This window comes from Stenella coeruleoalba (assembly GCF_951394435.1).
Source record: "Stenella coeruleoalba genome assembly, chromosome: 11".
In the NCBI taxonomy this organism is placed as follows: Eukaryota; Metazoa; Chordata; class Mammalia; order Artiodactyla; family Delphinidae; genus Stenella; species Stenella coeruleoalba.
Genome location: NC_137157.1, coordinates 95,253,154 through 95,263,866, shown reverse-complemented (window position 1 = coordinate 95,263,866; position 10,713 = coordinate 95,253,154). Strand labels below are relative to the sequence as shown.

General features: G+C 39.3%; 1 protein-coding gene across 1 annotated transcript; it reads right to left on the bottom strand.

Moving 5' to 3' along the window:
• Positions 1–1,878: 1,878 nt before the first annotated feature.
• LOC307194435 (vomeronasal type-2 receptor 26-like) lies at positions 1,879–9,881 on the bottom strand (the record flags this gene model as incomplete). Its single annotated transcript, XM_079937526.1, has 3 exons — positions 1,879–2,487; positions 2,716–2,780; positions 9,833–9,881. The coding sequence occupies 3 exons, from the start codon at positions 9,879–9,881 to the stop codon at positions 1,879–1,881; spliced, it is 723 nt and encodes a 240-aa protein (XP_079793652.1).
• Positions 9,882–10,713: the final 832 nt, after the last annotated feature.

Sequence of the window (10,713 nt, the reverse complement as noted above, 5' to 3'; positions counted from 1 at the left end):
TCTTACAAAAAGAATTTAGAAAATAAATTGATATTTCCTGACAAAGAAATACCTTATGATACAGAAATTCCACTTCTAAAGAAATGATATATATATGCACCAGGGGATTTATACAAGAATGGAAGAAACAGCAATCTTTGCAATACGAAAAAAAAGAAACAGTCCAAATTTCTGTTGCGAGGAGAATTCACTAGTTACTGCTATATTCTTATATAGTGAGATACAATACGTAACAATGAAAAAGGATGAAATACAACTATACTGTATCCAACCACATGTATAAATCCTTAAAATAGGCTTAGGAAATACAACAAGTCACATAAGAACACATGCCATATAAATATTTATATAAAATTGATAAACAGTCAAAAATTCAACAACATACTATTTGGGAATGGAGAACTACTTTAAAAATGAAATGATTAACACAAAATTTAGAGTAGAGCTTCCCTCTAGAGAACTGCAGGGAGCAGAATGTTCATGGGAGAGAGCGTACAGGGAACTTCAAATCTATTGCTATTTCTTAAGCAAAGTGGTCATATAAAGGTATTTATATAATAAAAAGCTATATGGTATATGGACATTATTTATACTTTTATTATAATATGCTACAAAAGAATAAATTAAGACGCTGTGTAAAGGATCATTGGATGATGGGTTATTCCCCATGAACCATGCATCAATTACCATACAGCATACCCATTTACAATCCATTTCAACTTTTGAACAATTGGTTTGAAACACCTCTTTGATGAATATTCACTTAAACACTTGGTTGAGCTCCTGCAAGAAGGTGAAATGCATGTCATTTATTGGAAATATTTCTGAAAATATTCTATTCCTCCTGTCGATTCCATGCATTACTACTATGTTGATATACAACCCCAACACAGAAAGATTTGTCCTAGAAAACATGACCTTACATTCATATACTAGTGCTGATCTTCCTCCCCGTTTTTTTTTTTTTTTTTTTGCGGTACGCGGGCCTCTCACTGTTGTGGCCTCTCCCGTTGCGGAGCACAGGCTCCGGACGCGCAGGCTCAGCGGCCATGGCTCACGGGCCCAGCCGCTCCGCGGCATGTGGGATCTTCCCGGACCGGGGCACGAACCCGTGTCCCCTGCATCGGCAGGCGGACTCTCAACCACTGCGCCACCAGGGAAGCCCCTTCCTCCCAGTTTTTTAAAACTAAGCTTCTCTCCCTTTTTAAGTGGTATGTTCTCGTGAACAAGTGAACACGAGAGTTGTAGAAACTTTCCAACACAACTTCTACAACACAATCGTTTCCATTATCTTCAGGTCGTAAACTGTGACTATAATTTAGCTTATTTACATCGGAGCAGATTCCAGTGGAATATTTGCTCCTTTTTCTACCAATTTTATGGCCAAATAGAAGCAACTAAGTCCAACATAAAGTGGTGAACTATATCTTATTTTTTAGTTAGAAATCTATTTTGCTAGGAAAAGAAAAAAGATGGGTGATCACTGAGAACTGAGATAGGCTAAGAATATCTTTGATTCACTGTTCCCTAGTCTTGCAGTTGCACTGTGTTCGATATTATATGCAAACACAATTCCTCTCAAGATCCAGAACGCTGAATGACATATAACTCCTGTCAAAAAAAACAAACCAAAAGTCAAGCAAACAGAAACATTTACCTAAAGGAGGGGGGGTTGAATTTGAACATTGGTCTACCCGACCCCAGTGCTTTCTTCACTGTGACTTGCTGCCACAATGATAGGGCCACTTGATTAAGGAGCAACTGTCATTGTTTAAATGGAATGCATTTATTTCATACCACCCTTTGGAATATTTCCAAATAATATTTCCATATTATTGCTCATTTCATATCAATGATGCCACTTTAACACTAATTCCTTTACCTTTTGCGAGGAATTTGTTCAGGTAATTTTTCTCTTGAATTCCAATCTGATCTTAGTCGGATCACATAGTACTTGGGGAGAAATATACAACCCAATAAACCAACACTGGAAGCCAAGATGGAAAATGTTCCCAAAGGCACAGTGGCCTTTCCTTTGGTGCTCAGATATCTGGGTATGAAAGAAATCCACACACTACAGAAAACCAGCATGCTGAATGTGATTACTTTTGCCTCATTGAAATTGTCTGGTAGCTGTCTGGCCAGAAAAGCAATAGTCAAGCTCAGAAGGGCTAGAAAGACCAAGTAACCCAGAACACAGTAGAAGGCAGTAGTGGACCCCTTGTTACACTGCAGGATGATTAGGTCCAACTCTGATTGTGTGTCAATGTCAGGAAAAGGGGGAGAAGTTCCCAGCCAGATTGTGCAGATACATACTTGAATGAGGGAACCACTGTAGATGATAGTATTTGAGTATTGGGTCACCATCCATATTTGCAGGGTGTTCCCTGGTTTCATCGCTTTGCAGCCTACAAGCACAATGAAGATCTTTGCTAAAATAGCAGAAATAACCACAGGAAATATAAATAACTCCAAAGAGCGTTTGTCCTAGGAGGCAGGTAACGAGGCTAGGACAGCCAAGTAAAAAGCAGAGGAAGCAAAGTATTAAGGAAACGAGAAAGATATAACCGACATTTTGATTTTTGCTCTGACAGTGGGTATGTCTCAGTACCGGATAAATAGGCCTCAAGTCAGAGCAGTAAGGACAGAGGAACTATGGCCATAGAATCCAAAACAGCTCCTAGAAGATATTCATGGGACAAAAAAGGCTCTAACCTGGAGGAGGCACTGCTTGCTTATTTGCATATTGGTCTTCAGGATACTGATACATTGATCCATATCTGAAAGGGATACAGCTTGATTTATTCTAGTCCATCAGTCATTTCCCAAATATATGTATAAAGCAAATGTATCTTGGACAGAAACATATTTGAATTCTGAGGTAAATGTACCTAATAACATTCATTAGATCGTAACATTGAAAAATAAGTAACCGCCTCCGTTCATGGGAGAGATATCACCTATTATACATTTAAATCCAAAAATATACAGAAACAGTGAGTTGAATTGAACAATAAGAGAGCCAAAAATTTAGAAAGTAACAATGAAGGAAAACCACAGACTATATAACATCATATTTGATAATGTATGAAAGGAAGAGAGAAGACCTTCTGAGGCTCCTGGGCTTTAATTTAATTAACCTAGAAAATAGATAGTCCTAATGTTTATTGAGGATCTATGTTATAGTAAGTGCTTTCTTTAAGGTTATATCTTGATTTTGATAGCAGTTTTACAAGGAATTTTCCATTATTTAGTGTTTAAAGAATAACAATGAAAGGAAGACATTTTAGAGGTAAATATTTTGAAGAAATTTCAAAACAAACAGTGAAGTGTTAAGTTTTGTGCATTAAGATCTGACCTCATTCAATCTGAAGGACAATTACAAATGGTACATTTTAAATTAGAAAGACAATTACATATACAAATGTAGGTTTACATTCTACAAAAATTTTACCAAAAATATTGATCACTTCTACGCTGTTAATCTCCCTTCCAAAAGAGGGATATAAATCAGTTTCTTTTAGGAACAATGACTTCTTCATAATCATTATCAAAACTTACTAGGTTTGGTCTCACTTCCACTCATTCTCCCTCTTGCTTTCTTATGCTTTCCTTTAACATGAACCTCTAGGGACTGGGGAGTCCAGGAAGAAGAACATAGGAAACCTAACTTCAGGATAGGGGGATAGAGAAGAAGTATCATTAAACAGACTACTACAATAGTATGTGGAAATATTTTAATAAGTATATTGAGGATGGTAAGCAGCTAATGAAAAGACAATGGGCCGTAATAACAAGATTGAAATTTATCTTAAAAGACTTTTTTACATATGCCTGTATTGTGCCTGGAACTATTTTCACTTTGTTCTTTAAAAGCTGGTTCCATTTCATCACTGAGATTGTTGCTTAAATATCAACCACATAGAAACACCTTCCCTGACTACTCTGTCTACATCAGCTATCCCATGCTAATTCTCTATCATAAGACTCCATTTTTTCTTTTATATCACATAACACAATTTACAATAACATGTTTCCTTTTTTGTTCATGTGTTAAATACGTACTCCCTTCAATAGGCCATAACCTACATGAAAGCAGAGGCATGCCTTCTGACAACTACTGTGTCCCCAGCACTTAGTAGAGTTACTACAACTAGGAAAGGCATAACAAATATTTGTAAATAAATAACTAGGCATATGTTATGGATTCAGTATCCACTGGACCCCTGGACTGGCAGGATTGCTAGTGAACTGTGGCTAGGACAGGCTGGAACCAAGTATAAGTCTATTTCAGGATCTCTGGAGGCACAGATGGGCATGTCTGCCTCCAGATCACTGGGCCCACAGGACTGCTTGGGGACTATGGCTAGCAGGGTCTATGGCCCAGTTACAGGGCCATTTCAGAATCTACAGTTGGACTAAGTTTGGCAGACTTGTCCAGGGGCTCCCAGACCATGGCTGAGAGGGGCTGGAGCCAGGTCATGGGCCACTTCAGGGCCCATAGCCATTACCGTCGTCTGTGGGCACAGATAGGTGTGACTCATCCCAAGCCCTTTAGTGTATGGTGCCGGGGGAAGGACCAATGCCAAGTGATGCTATAGCCAAGTCCACAGGGATACAGAGCCTTTCTGGGTCAGCCCACCTGGGCATGGGCCTGCATACTCAAAATGGCCCTCATCAATCTTGACCAAGAAAACTGGGGCATCACAATCTCCTACCTGGATCCCAAAACTTCCACAAAGACACTTTTGTCTGTGGATGGCTGCCCAGTTATTGCTGCTGAGGGGGGAAGGGGTTCAAGAAGAAGACCTCCTGTTCTGCCATCATGCTGACCCCACCTGCTTGCAGTACTATGTTAAATAGAAGTGATGGGGGCAACCTTGCCTTGTTCTGGATCTCAGAGGGAAATCTTTCAGTTTTTCACAATGTTCACTTTTCATATATGGCCTTTATAGTGTTGTGGTAAGTTCCTTCTACACATAATTGGCTGACAGCTTTTATCATGAAACAACGTTGAATTGTGTCAAATGCTTTTTGTACATCTATTGAAATGATCCGGTGTTTTCTCTCCTTCATTCTGTTAATGTGGTGTATCACATTTATTGATTTGCATTTGTTGAACCATCCTTGTATTCCAGGCATAAATTCTACTTGATCATAGTGCATGATTCCTTTAATGTGATCTTAGAGGGAAAACTTTCCATTTTTAATCATTGAGTATGATGTTAGCTATAGGCTTTCCATATATGACTTTTGTAAGAGTGAACTTGTCGATATGTAATTATATCTCAATAAAGCTGTGATCTAAATTTTAAATAAATAGCTTTCTGTAAGCATTAAAGAATCAATATTAAAGAAGAATATTAAAGAAGAATCCTACCCCCAGGAAAAGATTTAAGAATACCATATAATGGGAAAGTTCTCTAAGCCATATGTTTCTGCAATAATCAATCTGAAATACAAAAGGGGCTATTTATTGTTGGAGGAAAGGATTAGAAATTTCAACTAAGATGCTTTAGAGTGAATCTGCTCTAAGAAAATGAAATGAGTCTCTGCATCCTATTGGTGAGGCTTCAGACTTATTGCATGTCCATATTTCGTTTGCTCAGTTTATAATGAAAGATTATTTATGAGGTTTACGAACAAGAGTATAGTTAACATCAGAGTCATAGATAAGTCTTCTGCATAAAAACTTATCCCAACAATCTAAGGACTGACTTGCCATAGTGTCGTTTTATTCACATTGAAAAGTCCTCTGGGAAAAAGTTTAAAATGCCTATTTTAAACGTTTCGTTTAACAATCAAACATCCATATTGTCTGTAAAAAAATGTCCTGAAAAAACTGAGGTGATTCAAAAATTGAGAGACGTATTTAAAAACAGGAATTTGTCTAGATAACTGAAAATGACAATGCATCTTTTAAAAATAATTCAGTTTTGTTAGTTGAATAATTTGTTTATTATAGTTAAATAATTAATGTATTAATACAAGGTTTCTCAACTTCGACACTATTGGCATTTTGAATTGGATAATTCTTTGATTTGCTCCTTTGCATCATAGAATGTTTAGCCTCATCCCTGGTCTCTACCCATTGGATGCCAGTAGCACCCCTCTCTGAGTTGTAATAACCAAAACTGTCTCCAGACATTACCAAATATCCTAAGTGGGAAGGGAGCCAAATGACCACCAGTTTAGAGCCACAAGACTATAGGTTATTTGGTTAATTGAAACCTGATGTCATCCAACCTGTATTAAAGATTTTAAAAACAAAATCTTGATACAATTGTATTTATTTATTCTTTCAATAAAAAATATTGAACACCTATGAGGTCTGAACTGTTCTATGCTCTAGGAATACAGTGATGAACAACCAACTAATTCTATGTCATGTGGAGCTTATATTCTAATGGAGGGTGGTGAAGTTGTTCTTGGGAAAGCTTGACACATTCTCTACAATTTGGTGATAACTTATAAAGAGAGCTTGTACCTTTTGAAGGCAGGAAGCTGCTGGAGCTGTCTATACCAGCAAGGGAAAGTGTTTCATGATGTAGCATGCCTGAAAAGAAGAGGAAGAAGAAGACCCCTGGTTTCCTTGACTCCATATGAAGGCCCTCCAGAGTGTAAACAAGAAGAAAGGAGCCACATGGCTGCTCAGACAGCTTCCAAGTGAGGAGATTTCTCACCTTGAGCTATGGGTGTAAAATTCATTTCTTTGAGGCAGTATTAGGTGACAGAAACAAAAACTGAAACATGCCTCCAAGAAAATTAGGTGCCCAAACTACACGTTATACCACTAGGGTGCAGCAGAACCAAAATCAGCCTAAGCAAATGCTTCTTCACCAGGAATCATTGGCCAAAACCATAGAATGACCGCTCTCCTCTCTGTTTCTCCTCCGTGTGCCCTAAAACAGAGGCCAAATGCAGAAGCCGGAAGGAAGGAGCTATTTCAAAGAGGAAATGTATTCAAAGAGCAGAACACATCCTCCTTCCTTTGCTGCAGATTCCTCAGGCCATGGCCTATGCCTGTGGTGCAGTGGGTTAGCAGATCCATTGGAGAAGGGGGAAATAAATATAAATAAGATATGTGAAATCGGCTTTAAGATAGATAAGACTAGAGTGGAAAATTTTTTGTTGTTGTTCATACCACACAAACTTCCCGAACCAGGGATTGAACCCATGCCCCTGCAGTGGAAGCACGGAGTCTTAACCACTGGACTGCCAGGGAAGTCCTAGAGTGGAAATTTAACAAGTGAAAGTGACCTGAAAACCAAGGGATCTGCCAAATTATTATTAAAATATCTGGTACTCAGCAGGGAAGAGAAGTTTGACACAGCACAGTAGAGGACGTTGTTGGGAAATAATAACATCGTATCATGTACACACCCCCTCTGAGTTGTGACTGCTCAGTCACCTGATTGACCAACTGACGGTTACCCAAGTCTCTCTATGTTACCCAAGTCTCTCTACACAATATCTCTCTCCACTTACAAAAAGATAGCCTGAATAAGCTATTAGCAAACACCTCACAATTCTGATGGGTTAAACAAATTTTTGTGTTAATTTGAGGGCCTATTTATTTCTATGGGGAGATATTTTACATATTCTAAATAATTTAAAGATTATTTAGTACTTATTAAAACTAATACTTTGGAAGCACACACAGTTGTAAATTAACAATTCCATATATCTATCCTAACTTAACTAAAGATGGCCATTTCCACATGGAAGCAACCTAAATGTCCATCAAAGAGGAATGGATAAAGAAGACGTGGTAAATATATACAATGGAATATTACTTGACCATAAAAAGGAACGAAATTGGGTCATTTGTAGAGACATGGATGGACCTAGAGAGTGTCATACAGAGTGAAGTCAGAAAGAGAAAAACAAATGTCGTATATTAACATATACATATGGAATCTAGAAAAAATGGTATAGATGATCTTATTGGCACAGCAGAAATAAAGACACAGACATAGAGAACAGATGTACGGACACGAAGGGGGAGCGGTGGGAGGAATTGGGAGACTGGGATTGACATATATACACTATTGATACTATGTATAAAATATACAACTAATGAGAACCTACTGTATAGCACAGGGAACTCTAGTCAATGCTCTGTGGTGACCTAAATGGGAAGGAGATCCAAAAAAGAGGGAGTGTATGTATATGTATAGCTGATTCATCTTGCTGTACAGTAGAAACTAACACAACATTGTAAAGATACTATACTCCAATAAAAATTAATTTTAGAAAATGATGGCCATTTCCACTCTCCTTAAAAATTCTGTACTCTTCTGTTCTCTTTGAGACCTTCTAAATCTTCACAGTTAGCCTTAGAAATTTCCAAATATTTCATCTGTTCATTGACAGTTGAACAGACCTGGGGAAACTAAAATTCCTCAGAATTTCTATGAAACACTTTCCTTTAACTTACACATCAACAGTCCCGCTACAACATGAAATTCCCAACAAATTTTATTGTCTTGGGATAATATAACTAAAGTGAAAGCAAAGGATTTCAGAAGCCTCTTAAAACTTAGAACTGAATCAGATTATTCACAGGCATTGCTTAAATATTATTACAACAGCCTGTTTCACTCCTTAGAAACATGTTCCTGAGTTTTAAAACAGTTACACATAAAGATGTAAATTATTAAATCTGTGTGTAAAATATCTTTCATTGCAGCTCTCTGTTAATCTTGACCAGAATGCTCTATTGGAAAATATCCCATGCCCCAAAATTAACCTAAGCAGGGACAGCTATTTAAGAAATTTATATGATTAAATGCTAGAATAAAGAAAAATTTCAAAACTTCCTTCTCCCAGAATTCTAACAATGAGCAATTTGGTAATTTAAACCAAAGAAAAACAAACAATCCAAGATGCAAAAATCAAACAATCAAAACAATAGTAAAAGTCAACCAGGACCCCTGCAACTGCTTGTAAGCCCAGATCTCACCCTCTCTCCTTTCACTGGCCTATACTACTACAGTTGGCCCCTGCACCTACATACCTATGTGCCCCTGGGCTTACTCCCATCACTGACCACCACTGCCAAACACATACCCATGGGGAGACTGTACAGCCACAGGAGGGCACATTGACAGCCATGGCCTCTATGGTTGCTTGTGGGCCCAAATCCGACGCTGCCTCTTGTCACTGGGTGTAGCACTGGGCTCACCTGCAGGTAGGCCCTCTAGCTGTATAGCTGCATTCCCCCAGCCAATCCCCATCACCAGAAACCACTGCCATGAGCCCATGGTGAGAATCTGCAGCCACAGGAATACACACCCACAGCCAGGGCCCCTGCAGCTGTGCCCCTGCAGTCGCCAGTACAGTGGCCCCAGCACTACATGTGTGTTTAAAACTGGCCCCTGCCACTACTACACAGTCGCCTACAGGTGGCCCCTTCAGCTGAGTGTGCACACACCATCCTGCTCCATACTGTTGGACGTGGAGGTGCTACTGAGGATCCCAAGAGCCTATAAAGTCTCTGCAGGACCCCACCCTCTCCGTGTTCACCAAGGACCACACACTTGTTGATGTAGACCTCAGAGATCTGAGCTGGTGAGTCACCACGACCCCTTCCCCAAAATAAAACCAACAGAAGCCCCCACTTTTTTTTTTACATCTTTATTGGAATATAATTGCTTTACAATGGTGTGTTAGTTTCTGCTTTATAACAAAGTGAATCCGTTATACATATACATATGTTCCCATATCTCTTCCCTCTTGCGTCTCCCTCCCTCCCCCCCTCCCTATCCCACCCCTCCAGGCGGTCACAAAGCACCGGGCTGATCTCCCTGTGCTATGCGTAAGCCCTCACATGTGATGATCTTCACCTCTAGACCCACGGTCAGAGCACACTCCGGCATGCCGCCACCTACAGGTGAAGGTCTTTCCTTACCAATCATACCATAAAATCTGGAAGAGGTGACTACTTCTTGAAATGTGCAGATACATATGCAAAGCTACAAGGATCACAAAGAATCAGAAAAACATGACACTACTAAAGAAACACAACAGGGGCTTCCCTGGTAGCACTATGGTTGAGCATCCACCTGCCAATGCAGGGGACATGGGTTCAACCACTGGTCTGGGAAGCTCCCACCTGCCGCGGAGCAACTAAGCCCATGAGCCACAACTACCGAGCCCGCGTGCCACAACTACTGAAGCCCACATGCCTAGAGCCCATGCTCCGCAATAAGAGAAGCCACTGCGTGAGAAGCCCGCACACTGCCACGAAGAATAGCCCCCTCTTGCCGCAACTAGGGAAAGCCCACATGCAGCAAAGGAGACCCAACACAGCCAAAAATAAATAAATAAATAAATAAAATTTATTAAATAAAAAGAAACACAATAAACTTCCAGTAACTGACCCCCAAAAATGAAGATACAGAAATAGCTCAACAAAGAATTCAAGATAATCTTTCTAAAGAAGCTCTGAAAGCTACAAGAGAGCACAGAAAACCAGTTTAGTGAACTCAGGAAAACAACAAGAACAAAATAAGAAGTTTGACAAAGAGATAGAAGACATAAAAAGGAATTAAACAGAAATTTTGGAGCTGAAGAATACAATCACTGAACTGAAAATTCAATAGAGAGTTTCAACAGCAGACTGGACCAAGCAGAAGAAAGAATAAGTGAAGACGGATCATTTGAAATTATCCAGTCAGAGTTTCAAAACCAAAAAAGATGAAATGGAAT